The sequence below is a fragment of the Aulonocara sp. 'chitande type north' Nkhata Bay genome, linkage group LG4 (genome assembly GCF_057382095.1).
Source record: "Aulonocara sp. 'chitande type north' Nkhata Bay isolate Kocher_YH1m ecotype deep benthic linkage group LG4, A_spYH_male_GT1.1, whole genome shotgun sequence".
Taxonomy (NCBI): domain Eukaryota; kingdom Metazoa; phylum Chordata; class Actinopteri; order Cichliformes; family Cichlidae; genus Aulonocara; species Aulonocara sp. 'chitande type north' Nkhata Bay.
The window spans coordinates 21,093,719-21,116,130 of NC_141347.1; the positions used below are offsets into that span (position 1 = coordinate 21,093,719).

Here is a 22,412-nt window from a genome sequence, read left to right on the forward strand (position 1 = left end):
AGCACTTGTGTAACTTTACAAATATATGGCGGGTTAACCTATATGCACATACAGAGGGAGGAATTCAGGAAACATCCTGTGCACACCTCTGTAACAATATATGAAATTCTTTGGCGGATGAGAAACACTCAGTACATAAAAAAGAGAATAAAATAGCAAAGACGTGGAAAGGGTCAAACTTCCAAAGCCAGCTTCTGTGAAATTATGTCAAACCACAAAACGGTATTTCCAGACGTTTATTTCACATTTCAATGCCCCGGTAAGATCAATGCACAGCCGTGGTGACATTCAGACCTGCTGCAGTGTTATGGTCATAGCAGTTATCTAGATGTGTGTATATATCTATATCTATCTATAGAGATATAGATAGATATATATAGATCTCTATCAACAGGAAGAGCTTCTCATTTTATTGCAGAAGGATAGAAAGGTATTGCCTGGCAGTAAAAAGCAATATATTTTTCCCCACACAAAGTGAACGTATCAAATTTTTTTGCCAGTCATAAATACACTCCATTGCAAACATGTAATGGTCCAAAGTAAACGGAGAAACACAACTCAACAAACGCATCATAAATAAATGATAACACATTCAAATGTACATGACAGGCAACTCAAAACACAAAAACAAATAGAACAAGAGTCTACAAACCGATAACAGCTTAGGCTACTCTGGGATTGTTTGAAGTTCATTTGGTAACCAAGCCTTAGCCCTTCATCGTATCCCACCTTCTTAGGTTTTATCAGGCTGCTGTGGAGAAGAATTAAAAGCTATTGCTAGATCCTGTGACATCCAGTAGCCAAAGCTTAGTAAGAGCAACAACATGCGCTCACTTTTTTCTCTGTTTTGTCATCAGTGAATACTGACATGATTTCTGCCCGGGAAACAAGCCAGCGAGTAACATTCATCCATCGATCAAGTTTCAAATCCAGCCAGTCCAAACCCATGGGTGTGATTGTGCATGTCCCTTTACACGAAGGGATAGGAGTTCGTTGAAATGGTCTGAGGAGAGATGCTGTGTATAGATCCAGGCACAAACAGGGCTGAGGAAAAAGAACGAGAAGGAAACGGGAGACAGAGAGAGAGCTACACGCTTGTGGCGCTGCCGTTCGCTTGAGTCGGACGCTGTGGGTGGACCGGGCTGCGCGATGGGCCGGCGAGAGGAGGGTGAGGGCCTCGAGGAGCCTCTGCTGAGTTCCCCCTCACACTGATGTGCTCCCACCCTCCCTGGAAGTCAAACATACGCAAATGATAAGAAATACTAGAAAAAGCTTAAACAGCTTTAACTGTTTTTGAATACTTGCATGTGATTAGCAGCACCTGCCTGCTACTTCCGCACTTGATTCCTATAGAAGAGGTAAAGTTGGACTTTTCCAGAGTTCTTCTGCATTTTGGTTTAGATTTTGTTAAATAAATGAAAACACTGTAATTTGTTGTTGTATTTACCTTATTTTAAGACCTTGTATCTACCAGATAGATTTATTATATTGTGAATATGTACATCTTTAGAACTGAAAGCGGGTGTTACTTCATATTACGCTGACTGTATATATTTTGCTGGTTTTTAAAGTGCAGTTAATTTTAACCTAATTATTAGACAATTAAAAAATAGCTTTACTTCAAATCTTAATGCTAAGTTTGAAAGGTGCCTTTTGCCAATAGCCTGAATTCTTCAATTCAAGTAAGGAGAACATGATGGCCCTGCCTAAAGCTTCTGCTTATGTTGATTTAAGGCTTGATTCATAGTCCTGTGTTGGATCCCTGCAGAGCTTCTCTCTCGGTGTCACTGTTTGCATACAGAATATACTTCTCCATCAGTGTGTCTGCCAGCACGAGTGAACCTGAGCTGATCATCTTGCACTCTGCGCTAATAAATAGGGAATAAGATTTAGTTTACACTGGCAAAATACTGGCTGTTGCGCGAGCTCTGTTAAGCATTTGTTTGACAGAGCTATTACCCCTCTGCTAATCATTACACTGTGTTTACTCTGCATTTGATTTTTATTGGCAATCATACCTACAGCGTAGATTTATCACAGTACTATTAATCAAGCTTGAGTGGTTTATGCTCTCTTATGAGAGCCACTTTCCCTGTATGATTTCACAGAGCTACATTGAGGTTAAAAAATATGTGAAAGTCATCCTTTTGGTTGTTTCTTCACTACAGCACCGCATGAGTATCGATCTGCAGATGAAAATTGTTAAAAAATTCATTCTTCTACTGAGATCACTCCTGATCAGGCTTCAGTGAGCAGTAGACTAATCAGCTGAAGGGGCTGGATGCATCTCACATGTCCTGTGTCAGAGTTTTGCTGGATTTTTTTTTTTTTTTTTACTGTTTCTTACCACAGGAGTCCCAGTTTCCTCAAAGTTTTTAGGGACACACTGCACACTATGCTGTGATAATAGCTTTTTGGGAATCGTTTTTTTGGTGCTGGGATACAATATAATAATATCTTTGGCATCTTTCAGTTTCAACTGAAGAAATGGGAACAGTTTTTGCAACAGGTATCAACTAGGAGCTCACCCCTATCCCATAGTCCCAGGACAGGCCCTTGGGCTGCATGGGTCCCACGCTCGTCCTGTGGCAGACGGCTCCGGGAGTCTCAGCAGGGAAACCTGGAACTCCGTCTGCTATGATCCACACCTGGAGAAAACAGCATCGCTGACACAAACTCCAGCCTTACAACATGCAAATGTAGTTATTGATGGATAGACTTCTTGTTTTAAGCCTTCGCTTGAGGTTATTTAGTGTTTATTACACTCAGCTAAGTCTCTGGGGTGACGGGGCTTTTCAGACTTTGGTAACTGAATGCTAAAAACATATCTGTTTAGATGGGCAACTGGGCGATATGAATACAACAGGTCTGCTATTATGTAAAGTTAATTTGAATTCTCTTAATGCTTTGAACTCCAGTTTTACTATAAATGCAGTTTCTTTTTTTATTCCTTTTAATGTCTTTTAGATTCTGTTTTACTTTTAATTCCATTACAGCTTGTTTGCTTCTGGAAACTGTGGTAACACTGACCTGGTCCAGCGGCCCCACAGAAACCTTGGAGGCATTGTTGGAGATGAGCTCCCAGGCGGAGCCCTGTGGGTAGCTGGGGGTGAGGCCCTGTCTGTACCACAGGTTACCTAAATGACATTGACAGAAGGTATTGCCATTTAACTCATGTTCTCGCATTTTAATAGACATTGGTCCAATAAAATATAATATTGCTCACTGTTTTCATCCACAGCAAAGACAGAGGTCCGCCCAACAGAAAGCTGTCTGAGGGTCTGTCTCAGGGGGGAGGGGATGTGGTACCAGCACTCTCCTGCAGAGAGACAAAAGCTCTTGAAAAATAGACAAAGTCTGGCTCTCTTTGGTTTCTCACTGTTATATTAGTCGATGCATGCACTCACATCATAAATCATTTAACTTTATTCTCTTTTCCTCCAGAACACATTACAACTTTATGACTTATGTATATGATTCATTATGAGATTTATAAATTTAACTGACCTGCAGGGTTTTGTGGGGATACTGATCCTCTGTAGAAGACAGCTCCATCCTTGGCAATGGCCCATACCTGATTGGCTCCACCGATAGAGATGGACTTAAAGGGCTGGTCAGTGCCCACGTGGAGCCACGAGCTGCCCTATGTGGTCAGACCCAGTGAGGTTAGAGATGGTTAGAAGTGTGAAGTAACTACCTATAAAACAGATCCTCAGCACGTTTCTCACCGCAGGGTTTTGGAGGCTGACTCCCAACCGACACAAGACATCTCCCTTGTCGCTGAGGGCCCAGACAGGGACCTGCTCCATTTTGCTCTGGGCCAGGCATGGCATCAGTGAGATGTCACTCAGGCGGATGGGTGGGACCTGATTCCATGGAGCTTGCAATGTGATCTTACACTTCCTGGGTGTGGATATGTTATTGTTAAGATGCTGCAAAAACTGAGCGCTACAAAATCCCAGCAATGCGAATTGTGCGCTCACCTAGTCCATCGTCTGCGTCTAACAAAGTCTTTCATGGTTTTGTGGCCATGAAATGTCCTGTAGAAAACAGATGAGTCAATAAAAGGGAAGGACTTCTTTCGAGACACCCTAATAAAAACAAATAAAAAAAGCTTACGTACGTGGGAAAGTCTGCAGCATACTGCCAGCCTTCTTTGTCCGTTCCTCCGGGGACGCTGTAGTCCACGGCCCACTCTGACACCTGAAACAAATGTTCATGGCAGAGAATGCCAGTGAGTCAAAAAAAAAATGAATATTTCGGAGGAACCAATCCCTCGGATTCTACCTACCCAGGACCACTGAGGGGAGGGCGGGTATGTGCTGCCTTTGATGCACTCCTTCAGGCCGCTTTCATCGCTCCACATAGGGCGGTCTGTAGGAAGCCCTCTGGAGGAGTAAATCACAAAGGAATGGTGTAAGGTGGCGAGAACAGCTGCAAAGCTTAAAATAAAGTGCAAAGACTTAAAAACTGTAAAAGATGGGGTGGGGTGTGTGCGGGGGGCAACCCTACTTGTCTGTATATCCAGTCATAGGGTTCCATCTTTGATTCTCATACACATGCACGCTCCTGACGTCGGTCTGCTGGTGCATCTGAACGGCACCTTCTGCAGAAACGAAGAAACATTAAACTTTCATGCAAACAAGGGAATGAATATTTATGCATGTGTATCTGTGTGTGCTTCTACAGTGGCAACAGATGGAAGAGACTTTAAACTATGCTCAAGCAGTTGCACATCGAACTAGAACATGCGAGCAAGAAAAGAGCAGACTGTTGTTTTTTTTTTAGATATTTACATGTTAGTATTTTATTTATTTGGTAACAATCAGTTAGCTGGAAAAAGTTTGGCTTTGCTAAATAAGAACATGTTTTTATTTTGAAGTACTCCTTGTATAGGTGTGGGGACATGGGTAATCGTCTACAGGACATGTTTACCCGGGCTGGGCTGTTGCTCACAGCGCCCACTGTAGACCCAGGCGGTGCCGTCCCACCCGATGCCCCACACCAGCCCCAGACTGTTAGACTCTACACAGCGCAGGTGGCCGTGGATCTGGCACCAAAACCTGTAGCACCATACAGCGGAAGCACCCAGCGTTAGCTCCAGTATAGTTAGCACAGACTGAAAGTGATTAGATGCTCAAATGCTACCCACTTTAACCAGACAGAGATGTATGTTAGCATGTTAGTGAGGCAGTGATTTAAAATAAAAACAGAGTAATGAGAAACCAGGTCAAGACAGTGAGAAAGAATGAAAAGACATGAAAAAGCAGACAGAATCCACTGCTCGGTATCATTCTCACATGAGGTCACAGGCCATGGCATGCGCAGGGGCCTCCAGCGAGAGGGACGGCTCGTGGACCATGATGTCTCCCTTTGATGTGGTGGACCACAGGGCCTGTTTGGACGGGAGACCTGTGATCCCTCGACACTCACAGCAACAGTCAGACAACAAGCACAACTGAAGACACAAAGCAGATCCAGAAACAATGGAGAATCTGATCAGCCTCACTGAAAAATAACAGATGGGAACAACTGTCAAACTGCTTAATGATGCATAAAGCTGTTACCCAATCACTCATATCCTTTTCGCTTTGTGCTGCCAGGACCAGAGGCCACCTCTGTTTGGTCCTTTCGGCAGTGTACACAGCAAAGGCATAGTGGCAGTCCCTGAGCACCGGAACCAGCGCCGTCACTTCATTTATAAACACATGAAGGTACTGAGACACAGAGAATGAACAGAGAGTGACCGAGAGACATCTATCTGTGCTTTCTGACACTTCTTATGAGACTTTAACCGGTCGCAGCTTAACACAACCGACCTTTTTCTCATCATACTGTGTGTAGTAAACAAAGAAAATGCTGTCCTTTTTGCCATCTGACTTGGTGGACTGCTCGAGAGCAACGCCCACATCGATCCAGCGCTGAGGTTTCCAGTCTCTCCACCAGCGCAGTGTGCCCTTACGCACCCACACCGACTGATGAGAGAAAAGGAGGCACAGATGTAGACACGGACACAGCCGAGGGTGTGCCATGAATATAATGAATCCAACACTTAGAGGAGCATGTTAAGAGACATGCCAAATATAAGCTGTCTTACGTTGCTTCTTTCCAGCGGTTTCTTGCTGATCTCCTCTCTGTGTTCCTGCTGCTGTGGCTGTTTGCTCCAGGCGGCTGACTGGACTGGAGTCAGTGACAGAGAGGTGGTGAGAGGACCTGATGGACAGAGATACAGCTCACACAATCATTCAGAGACATAAAATGGAGCAAAAACACAATATCACAATATAAGTATTGTGACTGGTTGTCCATATACCTGCAGGACTAAGCCAGCTAATCTGTGAACTCGCATCCATGTCGCAACCTCCACCGGAAATCCAAGCCCACACTGGTCCTTCCTCTTCCCCCACTCCCCGAGAGCTCTCCAGAGTCCCCAGGGCATAAGTGGCAGCCGCACTGCCATCGCCCGCTGAGGGCCCTGCCGTTTGTGCACCTCGAGCCGCCTCTGCCCCCTCCAGGTCCACGTTCATCCAGGGGACATCGTGCCCTCCGGCATCAGGGGTTTGGAGTACTGGGGCTGGAGGTGGCTCCTCACGCTCTTCCTGCGGCATCTCTGTGATGGACGGTTGCAGCGCGGAGGTTCTGTCACGATCGGACACCAGGCTGTTGATGAAGCTGTCACTGGCAGGAATAAAAGGCTTGGGGGCATTCGTTTGGGGGGCTAAAGGAGCATCTTCTTTTTCCTGTGGAGGCGTAGGTGAGTCAGAGCCCCCTAAGGGGACTACAGAGGGTGCTTCTGCTTCTAAGAGGGGGGTGTTAGAAGTGCTGTTTTGAGGGTCGGCAGGACCCAACTCTGAGTCTGAATCAGTGCAGCTCAGAACGGAGCCCTGTGATGCCTCAGTCAACTGCCCGTTGAACTCACAGTCATCCCTGTTAAACAACACACATGCAAACACACACGCAATACTAAGCTTGAATGTGCACTGTACTTGCCAATTAAAATATGCAGTTAATTTATTTATGCACACCTGGGCGGAATAACCTCTTTACTATTGCCCCATTGGGCAGAAACAGGGATCCAGCCATTTCCACTTGGCTCAGATGGGGTGACACCTATTCTAAAATACAGGCCGCGGTCCTCACCGACCGCCCACACCTAACAGGAGAACAGAGAAAAAAAGCAAAACAAATGCTGTAACATAAAAAATAAAAGACGGCCATTGATGTACATGCAATATTTACTTATTGAGTTATTAAATAGTTTTCACTCTCAGTAATCGCAGGAAAGTATTCACTCCTCAATAACACATCAGAAGCTCTAGCAGGACACAGGCAAGTACTACTTTATAAGGCCATATACTGTAACACTGGCTCCTGCCACCTCACACAAGCCATTCCCATAATTGCAACCCTGAAATATGAAATATGGGATACAATGACAATGGCTTGGCCAGCTTCTAATTAGGGAGTCTTCCCCTATGTGAGGCGAGTAGGAATATAGTCTGGGGATATATAAGGCTGGGCCTGCTGGGACATTGGCTGGAACGTCTGGCTGTGCTCTTGTTACAGGACTACAGGCAAGAGAAGGAGGGGGACATGGGTGAGACCGAAAGGGAGGAGGTGCGAGATATGGGTTTGCAGAGCTAGCGAAGTCTTCAGCAGTAAGGCACAGGATCGAAAGCTTTCTGCCTCACCCTAAGACCTGATCTGGTTTGTCCTGAAACCAGATCCAGAGTGACAGTAACGCGAAGCAGACAGAGGTGGTAGCAGTCAGAAGTACAGAAGCTGTGCAGAGCAGGCACCATCTGCAGTGGAGTTTAAAAGACCCAAGCAGCAAGAAGGATCGAAGAAAATCTTATCCTTAATAGTTAAATTTCACCCACAGGCCCACTTCAGTGGCAACAGCTAACCTATTAAATCCACATTCTAAGCATTTGAGGAATATCTTTTCATATAAGCAGTATTATATTATAAAGTCGACTCGTTCAGCTGTTTATTCAAACTGATGATCCGCTGATGAAATGTTTCAGCTCTAAGCTGTCCTAACCTGGTCATTCAGTCCTACGTCCACCATCATCATCTCCCCTCCGATGCTGATCCAGCCAGAGCCACAGGGGTTGTGGGAGTTCACGCCACGCCTGAACCACACCTGGATTCACGCACCGACGTTGGGGTCATTACTCAAAAATGTATTTTAGTGCAGTAGCAGTAATTCAGTAATACAGTTTACTTCTTTTTAAATCAAAGCATTTGTTTCATTTCAGTCTCAAGAAAATTGCAGTGACGCTGTCAGTGGGCTACAATGCCCTAACATAACTGCAACTGACTAATAACCCACCTTGTAGTCCTTAGTGACCACCCAGACCACACTGACTCCTACAGCCACGTGAAGCGCTTCAATTTCCTTTCCCGGTGATTCCACCTCGAGCCACGACGTGCCTGACAGAAGAAGAAGAAAATGCTTTACAAACGCAGCACAAAGGCAAGCCTTCCTCATAATGAGGACGCCGTCATTACTGAGAAGCTTCCTGTTGAGTTCTCAAATCATCTAAACATGAACAAACCAGATGTGATGTTGATTTTTATCTTTAAAAGGGAGTGAGTCTTCCTAATTCGATACACACTCATATTTTTAAGTTTTTAAAAAAAAAAATGTTTACAATTTTTTGCCACTTTCATGCCTTTAAACCTTCACTTTTGATACCGACCAGTACTACATGTTGTATGTTTACTAAGACTGACAGTTGGAAATGCAATGAATTTCACTTACTACTTTCTAGATATGTCATATATCAGTGGGACTGTGTTATAATACTTTTACAAAAATGATCATAGCATTTAAACTGCATTATTAATGACTTTCAGAGCAGCTACATAATGATTCCTAACTGAAAGAGTCCCAAAATCACTGAGTGATTCTGTATGAGAGATTGTTGAAGTAAAGAAAAGGGGACCACAGTGAGACATAATGGAAAATTGTTGAGTAAATGTGAGCTACAATGACAGCTCACCAGTGGGACTGTCCAGGCTCAGGCCAGTTCGCACCAGCAGGTTCCCATCCCAGAGCAAAGCCCACAGCAGGTCTCCAGGACCAGCTGATATCTGAGCCACCTCCTTGGGCACTTCAACTTCTTCCCAGCTGGTCCCTTCTGGCACACGAGGGTGGATACCCTCTCTGAACCACACCTGCAGGGTAAAGGTAACATCAGCAGATCATCATCTGACACACCCCTTCATTTAAAAAGACAGATCCATACCATGTTAGGTGGCTGAGCTCATTCTGGGATAGATAATAGAGCATCAATTTTAACTTGATTAATCATCAAGTTAGTCACGATTTAACTGGTTCATGAGAAGCCTCGTGGTCAAGGACCATATGAAACTATATGAAGTCATGCTGCCCTCTTGCGGCTAAACCTTAGAAGTGGCCTATGCTCAGCATGAGAGGATCCTGTTGCAACAGAATACATAATTAATCTTGAACTGTTTGATCTCATGAGATTTAAATGTGTTTGCGAATGTGCTTGATTAAAGCTTCCACAGCATTGTATTGAGGTTGTTGGTGGAGAAGCTTTACACTTCCCTGAACAACAGCAGAATGTTTTTAGAGCTCTTTAAACTTTTCAGGAATTTTCTGCACTGCCATAACCTCTTTTTTTAATCTTATGGTACGGTTATTCATTTTAATACACATTTATTATGATTACAGTAAATGGGTCCTACACACACATTGCTCACCTGTCCCTGTTGAGACACACTCCAGAGGTAGGGATACCTTCCGGACTGGTCGCTCATCTCCCAGCCACCACAGCTGATGTCACAGAGCGGCAGTGGAGGTTTCCTGGGATTGTCCAAGGGGATCTGCAGAGGAAGACAAGGCTACTGCGGTAATTCTTTTGCTTTGTCTCATAGTGAAAGTAACATGATCATATAGAAATACAGAATAAATGGAGACTTTTGAAACCTTTGCCCAAGTGCCCTGTGCTATGTATCTTCTGTAGCGGATCCACCGTCTACGACGGACACAAGAATTCCACTTTTTGTCAGGGGAGAAGTTGGCTGGGAAGTCAACAGCATACTCCCAGCCCTACAGAGTCCAAGGTAGTGAGCATGTGATTAAAACTGGAAGTATTTGTTTTAAATATGAATTAAATATTATGAGAAACAGAAGAACAGAGGAAAGACAGGAGGATGTAAACAATGGGTTTGTATGTGTTCACGAGGAGCTGAGTTATTTCTCACCCCAGTCTGGCTGGGTTCTCCTCCACAGGTGTGATCCACATACCAGTCTCCCTCCCACTCCCAGCTGCGGGAGGGCAGCTGGAAGCTGTGGAGTGGCTGGGGATTCATTCCGGTCACATCGCTCCATGGCCAACGGTCGGTGGGCAGCAGTGTGTCAGTAAAGCCATCCACTGGGTTCCACCTCTGAAAAAACAAACATTAAAAAAACCCCACAAATTTAGCATTAATCATAAACAGCATCTCCATTTACAGCGTTAAAATATACAACCTTGTCCCACCTGGTTTTCATAGGTCTCCTCCCGGTAGCGGATCGGGGTCTCACTGGGCATCATATTGAGGTAAACATGGTGGTCACAGCCGATGCCCCAGCAGCGCCCCTTCCCTGCAGAGACACGTTTGAGCTCTAGCAGCGAGTCATCAGCACGTTCCCAGCGCTGGCCGGCTGTAGAAAGGCTGTACACTCTGCCGTACACGTCCACAGCCCACAGAAGTGTTATTGGCATGATGGTTCCTGAACAGGAACAAGAGGACAACACTCATCATTCCAAGCTGTGCCTTATATATTGTAAAACTCTCTGCTCATAGCATCGAAAAGCATCCCTCACAAATCACAAATGACTGCATTATTAAAAGTGTTTTATTTAAAAAAAAAAAATCATCAATAAATAAATAAGTGTCTAACATATTTTCAGGAGTTTTAGGTTTATATCTGTTACTCAAAAATAATAACATGCAGTTAGGTCTGTAAGTTTTTGGGCAATTACATATTTGTTGTAGTTTTGCCCCTCTATACCAACACTGTGGATTTAAATCAAGTAATCAAGATGTGATTGAAGTGCAGACTTTTTATTTGAATTCAAGGCATTTAACAAAATTAGGAATTAGAGTAATTTTTATAGATAGTCCCTCATTTTCAAGGGCTCAGTAGTAAGGAGACAATGCTCAATGCCAGATGAAAAACATGAGCAGATAAAAGATCTGGAGTTGATTTGAACCTGCTGTTTGAAATCTCAATATGAGGTCCAAAGAGATGCAAGTTTAGGCCATTGTTAGATTAAACAATGGATTAAAAGAAGAAAAAAGAAAAAAGATAAACCAATCAGAGTGATAGCAAACATTTTAGAATTGCCAAAATCAACAATCTGCTCCGTTCTTAAAAACTGGCCAGTCCTGAAAGGCCACAGATGATGGATGAAGTGGATGATGACAGAATTATTTCCATGGTAAAGAAAAACGACTTCACAACATCTAACCAAGTCTAACCAGTTTAAAACAGGGTGCACAACACTGGTTCCACTCCTGAACAAGGAAGCCAGATTAGACTTTGCCAGAAAAGAGGGCAGTGCTTCAAAGTGCAAATTAATACTAGTGGAAAATAAATATATTTACTTATATTCTTAAATGGTCACTTGACCTCAACCCAACAGAGCAGCTTGTCGGTCACTGAAGACAAAACTAAATGCAGAAAGACAAACAAACCAGCAGCGACTGAAGGAATCTGCAGTAAAGGCCTGCCAGAGCATCTCACAGGAGGAAACAAGGTATTTGGAGGTCAAGTAGTCATTGGCTGTAAAGGTTTTTCACCCAAGTGTTAAAAAACAGTCCTTATTAGTTTGTCCAGTTACGTCTGAGCCTCTGAAAATTGTGTACTATGTAGGGTATAAAAAAGCTGTATGTCCTAAACAGTTAATGCATTAATTTTACAGTGTAGAGTTTCAGCTGATTTAAAGCTGCACAGTCGTAATTGCTAGAGTTACCTGATGGTAAACAAAAACGTAATGGAGCCAACTAAACAGACTCAACTTTATCTTCTGTAAAAACAAACAAACAAACAAAAACGAGGAAGTCGACTTTTATATTGAAAAGTTTGACCGGAAGTCTTCCTTTTATGTTGGCTGGCTGGCTTGACCCTTGTGTTATCAACTGATACTAATCCGCTACAGTATACTATGTCAAGGCTATCCATTGAGCCGGGCCCTTTTGTTTGCCTCTCGCATAAACAGAAGTAAACAGAAGGAGCTCATCACATCAGCGTTTTTATTAACCTGCAGTTGTCCAGGCTGAACTTGTTATAGATGACAGACAGCAGTAAAGCTTTACGCAATCACACACAGGAGCTCCAGTAAATCCAGGATCAGAAACACTGCACGGGCTACCGCAGCAGCCTACCTGAATATTGGTATCCGATCCGCGGTCGTCAAGGGAATATCCACAGGCGCGTCATGACATCAGGTGCAGCAGCCGATGCCTGTCATCTCTGAGGCCCATGCTGGGACACATTCAAACCCCCATGTTATTAACAACAGACGGGATGTAACGCCTGCTATGCAGCATGATAACACAGTTGATATCTACTAAGATGTGCCGCAAAGTCGGGTATAAGCTGTTTACATCCTCAGGGAACAGGCAGCAGTCAGCTGGCGTCCCCCCCACAAAAAAAACCCGTTCCAACTGTTACTTACGCATGAGGCTCCGTGACGCAGCAGCACCTCTGGGGAGAACAAATAAAGTCATCCATGCACACAGTAGTATTAAATTCACATTCTGGACCACAGGAATCCTCCGTGCAGCTTCCACTCCGCAACAGGAAATGGAGGAAGTGCTGCTATGATTGGTTGAAGCTCGGCAGGAGCGTGGGATCTCTTTCTCCCATTGGTCGAACACCAGAGCCCATGATATATTTTTTTCCGACCGCTGCAGCTGATCAGCAGGCATTTTTTAATAATTTATTCAGCGCCAGATGAATTATTGAAGCGCGAGCTTGATTACAGTTTGGAATATTTCGCCACAAACTCGAGTAACAAAAAATAACTTAACTTTTGAACCCGATGGGATATGTTAAAACCGGCTCAGCACCTTGGACAGGCGCACTTTGATCCACCTGATCTTCAGGAAACAGTAGAAGCTTTAGACAAAGTGGATGGCCAACCCTGGGACAGGCTCAACTCTGCACGATTTCAAAGACGTCCTCCTTTCTGGTTGTAAGAATGCTGAACAACACAGGGGCGTCTTTGGATGGAAAGGAAACCTGCAGAGCGTCAGTATTCCTGCCTGTGCCACCAACTTTGGACTGATCTACCGTCAGTGTTACAGACGGTCTTTACATCCGCCAACACCAGAGTAAAAATAGTCCCCTAAGTTCTACATTCAAAACATTACCGAATCGAGGTTGTAATATATCACAATTATCAAGCAACTGAAAAACTTTTTTCTTTCTTTGAATTACCTCAGTGGTTCCCAACCTGTGGATTGGGCCCACTGTGAGGAGACACAGGACAAAACTAAGGGATGTTAAGATGAGTAGGAAAAACTGAGAAAGAATATATTCATTTTGTGTGTGTGCATGTGTTGTTGTTGTTGTTGTTTATGTGAAAGTACTGATTTATTATTCAAACATACCTGAAAATAACTCATAGACTGAATCTGATAAATTAACAATTAATTAAAAGTAGCAACATTCTTTGCATGTACAGTTGTGGCCAAAAGTTTTGAGAATTACATAAATATTGGAAATTGGAAACGTTGCTGCTTAAGTTTTTATAATAGCAATTTACATATACTACAGAATGTTATGAAGAGTGATCAGATGAATTGCATACTCCTTCTTTGCCATGAAAATTAACTTAATCCCAATAAAACCTTTCCACTGCATTTCATTGCTGTCATCAAAGGACCCGCTGAGATCATTTCAGTAATCGTCTTGTTAACTCAGGTGAGAATGTTGACGAGCACAAGGAGGCTGGAGATCATTATGTCAGGCTGATTGGGTTAGAATGGCAGACCTGACATGTTAAAAGAAGGGTGATGCTTGAAATCATTGTTCTGCCATTGTTAACCATGGTGACCTGCAAAGAACCGCGTGCAGCCATCATTGCGTTGCATAAAAATGGCTTCACAGGCAAGGATATTGTGGCTACTAAGATTGCACCTAAATCAACAATTTATAGGATCATCAAGAACTTCAAGGAAAGAGGTTCAATTCTTGTTAAGAAGACTTCAGGGTGTCCAACAAAATCCAGCAAGCGCCAGGATCGTCTCCTACAGAGGATTCAGCTGCGGGATCGGAATGCCACCAGTGCAGAGCTTGCTCAGGAATGGCAGCAAGCAGGTGTGAGCGCACCTGCACGCACAGTGAGGCGAAGACTGTTGGAAGATGGCCTGGTGTCAAGAAGGGCAGCAAAGAAGCCACTTCTCTCCAAAAAAAAAAGGGACAGATTGATCTTCTGCAGAAAGTATGGTGAATAGACTGCTGAGGACTGGGGCAAAGTCATATTCTCCAATGAAGCCTCTTTCCGATTGTTTGGGGCATCTGGAAAAAGGCTTGTCCGGATAAGAAAAGATGAACACTACCATCAGTCCTGTGTCATGCCAAAAGTAAAGCATCCTGAGACCATTCATGTGTGGGGTTGCTTCTCATCCAAGGGAGTGGGCCCACTCACACTTTTGCCCCAAAACACAGCCATGAATAAAGAATGGTACCAAAACACCCTCCAACAGCAACTTCTTCCAACAATCCAACAACAGTTTGGTGAAGAACAATGCATTTACCAGCACGGTGGAGCACTGTGCCATAAGGCAAAAGTGATAACTACGTGGCTCGGGGAACAAAACGTTGAAATTTTGGGTCCATGGCCTGGAAACTCCCCAGATTAACCTTTTGTGGTGTTTGGGTCTGTTTGGCTTTGTCTCCTTAGTTTTTCCTCTTCCTGCATGCTGTTTCCTGCATGAGGTTCAAACACTGTTACATTATAAACACCAAAACATGTCTGTGTCCACATTCCAACACATTTTCTCTCTGTTTTTGGTGAAACACTATATTTCCTCACACTCTACTGCAGCTGAAAATCAGGGGTAGGGAACCACAAACAAATAGCTTGCTAGGGTGACTCCTTACTGATTAGTTAGCAAGTTAGCAAAGAGATCCTCTGCTCAGAGAACTGCAGTAATTTTTGAGGAGAGACAAGATTTGGAAGATGATGAAGAGTTTTCACAAGTCCTTTTGTCTTTTTTGGATAAGACAGTGCAGACAGATGTGTCTGGCCTACTCACAATGGCCTTAAAATATGAATGAAAAATGAAGTTTGAGTTTTGATAAATTAGCAGGTTAAATGTGTTACATTCAGATATATTCATAGATGCTAATCTGGAAGTGCTTCTAAGCCTTCATCTGGTCAACTTGACTGTTTTATTAGACCGGACATGGTCAGAGTTGCTTTCCCCTCACCATCATTGTCAACAGCTTTCTTTGCTAATTTGTTGCATGAGTTTATAACTGATAAATCACTGAAACTGGTTTACTTGCTAATGCTAGCTGTGTTTCCACACAGAGTGCAGATTCCAACTGATATTAGAGCACTGAAAGCAGAGCCATCGGCAGCTTGCCTTGAACATTGCTCTCCCACAGGTTTACCATGAAAGAACAGAGGTTTATCCAATGCGCATGCGGAAACCACCAGACAAAAGCTTCTGGCCTCTCAGCTTTCCCAGCTCCAGTCATTGTTACCAGAAGATGGACACCACTGAAAATCAGAGAGGGCTACAGTTCCCTATGAGTAGAAAACAAGCCAGATTTCAACGACAATGGCCACAAGATGGCAGTAGAGTATAGACATAAACAGGCAAAGAGCTTCATGGAGGTGAGGTGCTGAGGAGCTGAGATGAAAGGAGGGAGTTTGCTTTATTAATGCATTTCTTTTAAAGATTTGCCCTGACATAGAGGACTCAAGTGCAAGAAGTATACATGTAACACACACACACACAAACACACACACACACAGTTTAATGGGGTCAATTTCTAGTCAATTTCTAATTCACTTCAAAGAAGTAAAGGCCTGTGACCCCACACCTGCTTAATTTATATTTGGTCCATCCATATCCTGATTATGATTGACTCTTCCTTTGTTTTTGCTTTTCTCCATACTTGGTCACAAAACACAAGTAGCCCTCTTGTTCATAAATGTACTCGGGCAGAGTTAAATTCCAAATTATAAACCAATTAAAAATAAACAGCTGTTATGTATCTTTACATAAATGTCAAGGATGTACTGTGCAGCAGGCAGAGGTAGGACCCAAACATAGGACTCAGAGACAAGGGAATTAACTTAAGAAGGCATTTGCTGTGACACTGAACTCTATAAGAGGTACAAAGAAACACTAAAAGAAACAAACAAAGGAGAACTTCCGCTGAGATGAGAGAAAAAACTAATGTTAAGACAAGACCGATTAACCACAAGAGGAGACTAGACACTGATGGAGAGAAACTCAGAAATCACAAAGAGCTGAAGACTAACTAAAACATACTTAATACAAGGCGTAAAAATAACCATGAATATGAGAAGCACTGAAAATTCAAAAATAAACAGCATTCTGCCCACAAACTAGAAAACACTGGGTCATAGACCCCGTACCATAACAATAAATTATTATATGTGTGCTGATTCAGTAACACAGGAATGTGCACCATGGGCAACATAACAAAAGTATAAATACCACCCAAGAGTTGATGTTCCCATATAATATATTGATGCCCTTTGCTTACCAGGCATATGGTCACATGTGGCACCCACAATGCTAAACTTCAGGCTTCGAAACCCATTCTCAAAACTATCCTTTGCTACTTCCATATTGAATTTTCTTGCAATAACATTTTAGCACATACATTTTTTTTAATAATCTGCTGATTATGACTGATTGCCATTGCCAGGAATTTGCTAGATCGTTTAGATTTCTTCAGCACTCCTGTCCTCTGATTAAAGATGTGAACTCAATATTATGCAACGCTAGGTACTAATAAGGGCAGCAGTTATGTAAGTCACGGAGTAAACAGGTCTGGCTCAGACTCTGAGGCATGGAAACAACAGCCAATATGATGCAAACCATCCCTGAATTATGAGCAGAATATCACCAAATATCAACTGGTACCAGCAGATAATCGCTCTCTTTCTGTCAGTAAACTGCAGGCACTGCAGTGAGCTGCATGCAGCAACACACACACGGCCTTTTATTTTTTTATGCGCTGTCGCTTTAAGAAGCCTTTCACTGCGCAGAGGCGCTACAGCAGCTCATCACATGATTCTTCTCTTGTGACAATCCGAACAGAAAGGAAAAGCCTTTCCGACTTCCCGCTGAGTTTTGCTGAGCTGCGATGACAGATGACTGTTGTTTTGGTATCAGAGGACCAACTTTAAGGAGGGAAATGGAGTTGAGTTAACCATTACCAGTCACACTCAGATCATTCCCGTCTCTGAACTGGACGTTTGGGGTTGTTGCGCCGCCCGGGGGACAAAGTTGGCGCATGGAGAGGGACGAAGTTTCATTTTTGCGCAGCGTATTTTCTTTTATTTTGTCGCCACTGAGTGCTAGCGAACCTCCCGTAGCAACGAACGCCAAGTAGTTCGGTTTCGACCCCCTTTGTGTGCATGTTTGTGTGGCTGATTTGAGGTCAGACAACGAGACAAGTTGAGGACACGTTACGTCGGGCGAGATGGTGGACAGCAAACCTCTTCTCCAGGACAGACCGCCCGCCTACAACGCCGTCCCGGGTGCTTACGACTACGGCCCGCAGCAGCAGCAGCACAACTATGGGGCCATCGCCGCTGCGGCCCCGCCGCCCTACGCGTACCCCGCTGGTCAAGGCAAGTAGTCCCAAGTATTTCCGTCGTGTCCACGGTTAAAGCGCACACCGGAAAGTAAAGTAACTAACAAAATGTTAACCCACTTCCTTTTATGGTTAAATGAAGTCTATTGTGGGCCTTTATATTCTATAAGTCTTTGTGCGCCACAGAGGTTTTTGGCTATAAAGGGAACTTTTCGTGAAACGTGAGAGACTTCGAGTTTCGTCAAAGACTAACCAGTTTCCTTCACAAGGCGCTCCAATGTTGCGCATGCGCTCTATGCGAAAAGATCTGGGTTAACCTGACTTTTTTCTCTCTTGTTTAAATTAGACAATATCCAGATTTAAAGGAGTAATAATAAACAAATGCTGAGCTGCACAACTAGTCAGCAAATCACCTTCGATTGATCATTTTTTTTCTTAATTTATTTGGAATCAAAATCATCTAAAGATGTGAAAGTTTTGACATCCAGAAATAATTCTTCTAGAGCGGAGGAGCTATGCTGTTGTATGTCTTTGTACTGCGTGACTGCTGTACATGAAGTACAGGCACTCATCCCCTGACTGTGATTGTATAAGGGCGGCATTCGAGGAAGCAATCCTGTGCTTAAATCAAGTTCTTGTAATTGCACGAAGCTTCCTGTTTACTGAACCACATGTGTTTGGTCTTCTCAACAGAGAAACTAGTCTGTCTTTTAAGCTTTATGGCACAGTTATCATAAATCAGCGATGTGTGTGTGTCTGTGTTTAGTTAAGCTTCAGTTTTCTCTGAATGGCAAACACTTCTGAGAATTCTGGGTATTGTGTCAAAGGTCATTGTCTCACTTTGTGGTCTGCAAAGTAAACATGGCTGAAGAGCGAAATCAGCAGCCCTCCAGTTAACACTCCTGTTGGTGCTCAGGGCAGTTTTATTGCAGTCTACGTCAGTAATATCTGATTGTGTTGTTCGTGGTAATAAACACGGCCTTTGACCTGCATGTGACTTGTCTCACCTGCTTCTTTTAATCTGCAGGTTACCCAGCAGCCCAGATGCCCCCTGCTGTATCCCAGCAGCCTTACCCTGGGACTTACGCCATCATCCAACCCTCTGTAGTGGTGGTGGGAGGCTGCCCTGCTTGCAGGTGAGGACACGGACGTGTTAGAGCGTGGATAAGGGAGATCTGATAAAAGCTGCTGTGTTGCTGGGTGAGATTCCTAGTTGTACACTGAGGAAGAAGACAGTAAAAAAAACCAGCTGGTCCACTGATTATTCCCCAGATTAGCATGTGGAGTGTCATGTGCTCACCGTGGTTAACCTGGTTTCTGAGAACGGTTCTTTTTGAGGCTCAGTTATGGTCTGAATGCGCACGTCTTAAAACGTGTTTATCCCGGCGTGCGGTTATTTTGCATTTCTATTTTCACTGGTCTGACACATCTCCCACCAGGCCTGAAGTCTTATCTAACTTTAAGAAGATATGACTTTCAGTTACAGCTGACGGTTTTATGTTGTTTTCACTGTGACTGAGAGTCAGGTGACTTCAGCCTCAGACATGTGATGGAGGCAAAGGTGACTGAAGCGCACAGTTCACATGAATATCAAATGGAAATGAGATGGACTCTGAATTTGAATAATAAAATGTACTGTATTTCATTTCTAGGGACTTAATTGTATAGTTTTAAATTTCTCAAGTTCAACAGGATTATTTATAAATTATTACTAAAATGAGAACGCAGAGGTTTCTGAAAGCTGTTGTTACCAGTCTGTTACGGGAAGTGAGATCCACACATTTATTAAACATAATCTAGAAAAAGGAGAACAAAATAAAATTGGGTACTAACCTAAAACCAGCATGTGACTGAAATTAGAAATGACTGCAGCACAACCAAAAGAGGCGGCTATCTTGAAGGGAAAGCAGCTCATATAAGCTCCAAAAACAGGCAAAGTCATTTTCTTTTAATAGATAAATTCTTAAGTTTCTGACTCATTTGAATGATTAGCAAATCAAATTCAAATCAGAATATTGCAAATAATAATAAAAAAGCAGTTCTGATGTGTTTTTTCTCAGCTTTCTCAGCTCTGCAACTTAGTGGAAGATGAAGTAATGTATTCGTATTTCAAGGAGATTGTGGTGTTGATTGACTTAAGTAGCTAAAAATGCCATAAATACTTAACAATAACTAATTTTCTTCTTCACTTTTTATTTTTCTATTGAAAGTTTCTCCACTTCCTAAAATCAGAATGACGCACAGCTGTGCGGCACTTTATCATTTAAAAGTCGACATACAACCAAACGTATTTAGTCTGCCAGCAGTATGTCGGACATTCGGAAGACTTTGAAAAACACTGGCGCAGTTTTAGTCAGCATTTGTGGCCATGTTGCTGGGGTCAGCGACGGCCCGTTTCCTGGTAGCAGTGTCCAAATAAGTTGTGCAAACACCCATGACATGGCACATCGCGCGAGAGGTCAAACGGAAATGCAAGTTACTTTATTTTAGGAGCAATATAAAGGTTAAACACAGTTCACTGTCGCAGCAGGATCCAGAATTAAGAGGGAGAGAAAGGTCTGTTTTTATTTAACTGAATCTGAGACTCTGAGAAGCTACTTCGGAAAGCACCTGCTTTCATTTCTTCAGAGACTAGCTGAACGCGCTGCAGGGCCTCCAGCTGATTTACTGGCCCCACTGCAGTCACGGGACCAGCTCGGTGTTTACTGTCACTCTGCATAAAAGCTCTTCTGCTTTCCCGTTTCTTCTATTTTTATAGATTGTCAATCTTTGTTTCTTCTTTTTTTCTTGTTATAAATCAAAGAGTCTAATAAGGGACGGCAATCTGACACTTTCTGTCTGATTGTTTGTTTCTAAGATTTTCCTTTGAGTTTATTAGTTATAATATTGAACCAGATGAGTAAAGAGCTTCTGTTTCAAGAATGAGGTCAGACGCCAACTGAACAGTTTCCTCTTGATGACCGTTTAGCCCAAAACATCAGGCGTTGCTCGTACGAGAGGTAATTGGAGAGAGACGAGAGTTCTGAAAAATGTTGTTTGACGCATGTGATGAAGGTCAGAACTCATCAGAAAATCCTCACAGAGGATAAAAAAATCAGATCGAGGCGTAGGTGTAGACTTGGCTGATGAGATAAATAAAATATTTTAAAGGCTGGAATCACTGCTTTGGCTCTTAATGTATGTTGTAGATAAATAAACAGAGGTCCCATCCAAACAGTCCTCACTAATGCTTTCTGGTGTGTGTGTGTGTCTGTGTTACAGAGTTGGTGTCCTCGAGGATGACTTCACTTGCCTGGGGATCCTGTGTGCCATCTTCTTCTTCCCCTTGGGTATCCTCTTCTGCTTTGCACTGCGTCAGAGAAGGTGTCCCAATTGTGGCGCCACCTTTGGCTAGGGGGACCAAACTACAGCTCTCACACGCTTCCCATGCATATACATACACAGAGATAATCTGGGATTTTCATTTTGTTTTCTTATCCTTTGTTAATATTGCACATTGCTGTTATGCCATTATGTTATATAAATATATGTATACGACAAATGACGTAGATATTACCATGATTTTCTATTAGAGGCATGTGTAGAAATGTGTTTTCATCCGCGAGCTGAGGATCTACTCTGACATGTGTCCAGCTGTTGTCAGTGCCTTCACTACATGCTGAGTGATCATTCGATTCCATCAGTCATGATTTCTTTCGATGATTTCGCTCTTTATCTGAGGATCTGAGCAGATTCCTTTGTTTTGCCAAGTCACATTTAATCAAGGCATATGTAGTTTTTGTTTTTGCCTGGCCCTTTTTTTGTGGGTTAACCTTGTGCTTAGTTCACATTGCACTCGAGATCTTTGATGAATTAGCTTTTTGTTTTTCTAGGAAGTTCTTTTGTTCCTTATTTGTATCACGTGGAATGACACAGAACATGTTAGAGATGAATATAAATCCCTGGATATAAAGTGTTCCAGCTGAAACCCGAATCAGTGGACTTGAATTAGTTTTGTCTGTTTCTGTTTGTTGATATCATTTCTTGGGGCCATATTTGCACTGAACGTTTGTTTTCTTTTTTTTTTTTTCCTTTTCTGCTGAGTTGCGCTCTCCAGGGCCAATGCAGACCTCAGGTAGATATAATCTGAAATGCCCATGACTTTACAACCTCAATTGCGCAAGACTTCTTACTTTAAGAGGACACTCAAAGTCAAAGTGAAGACTACTCCTTTTAAGAGTTACTTCAAGGAAGCATGCTGAATTTAAAAAACCGAAGCAATCTATCAATGTGTATAATATCTGGATTTTCCCTCCGCGACAAGTCAACGTGCACCATTCCTCCCAGCCAGACAATCAAGAATGTTCACGTCTCTGTATCTGCAGTATCACCCTGTCTACGTCTTCCATCGCAGCAAGATGTTATAAAACTGTCCCCCGACAGAAGAAAAGGATCTATAACTGGATGGGAGGGATTTAAACAAATATATCTTGCTTTAGAAAACACACTACGCACGCTGTAATGATTGAGGTTCTTACTTTTTATATGTTATTGTAATTAAAAATGAATACTATCTATATTTTGGACTTCTTGCCTT

The 22,412-nt window shown here is 43.0% G+C and overlaps 2 protein-coding genes across 2 annotated transcripts; one reads left to right on the forward strand and one right to left on the reverse strand.

Moving 5' to 3' along the window:
• Positions 1-205: 205 nt before the first annotated feature.
• tecpr1b (tectonin beta-propeller repeat containing 1b) lies at positions 206-12,854 on the reverse strand. The gene is made up of 26 exons (XM_086289078.1): positions 12,702-12,854; positions 12,409-12,508; positions 10,518-10,750; positions 10,240-10,422; positions 9,962-10,084; positions 9,736-9,858; positions 9,009-9,183; positions 8,336-8,436; positions 8,045-8,146; positions 7,026-7,153; positions 6,314-6,927; positions 6,098-6,213; positions 5,820-5,975; positions 5,568-5,717; positions 5,301-5,458; positions 4,936-5,063; positions 4,513-4,606; positions 4,292-4,388; positions 4,124-4,203; positions 3,984-4,040; positions 3,729-3,903; positions 3,508-3,643; positions 3,227-3,319; positions 3,031-3,137; positions 2,529-2,648; positions 206-1,228 (listed from the first exon to the last, which is right to left on the reverse strand). Exons 3-26 carry the CDS (start codon positions 10,740-10,742, stop codon positions 1,088-1,090), a joined length of 3,582 nt encoding a protein of 1,193 aa, XP_086145204.1. The 5' UTR covers positions 10,743-10,750; positions 12,409-12,508; positions 12,702-12,854; the 3' UTR covers positions 206-1,087.
• Positions 12,855-17,283: 4,429 nt separating this feature from the next.
• On the forward strand, positions 17,284-22,392 carry bri3 (brain protein I3). The gene is made up of 3 exons (XM_086289083.1): positions 17,284-17,873; positions 18,864-18,972; positions 21,098-22,392. Exons 1-3 carry the CDS (start codon positions 17,723-17,725, stop codon positions 21,228-21,230), a joined length of 393 nt encoding a protein of 130 aa, XP_086145209.1. The 5' UTR covers positions 17,284-17,722; the 3' UTR covers positions 21,231-22,392.
• Positions 22,393-22,412: the final 20 nt, after the last annotated feature.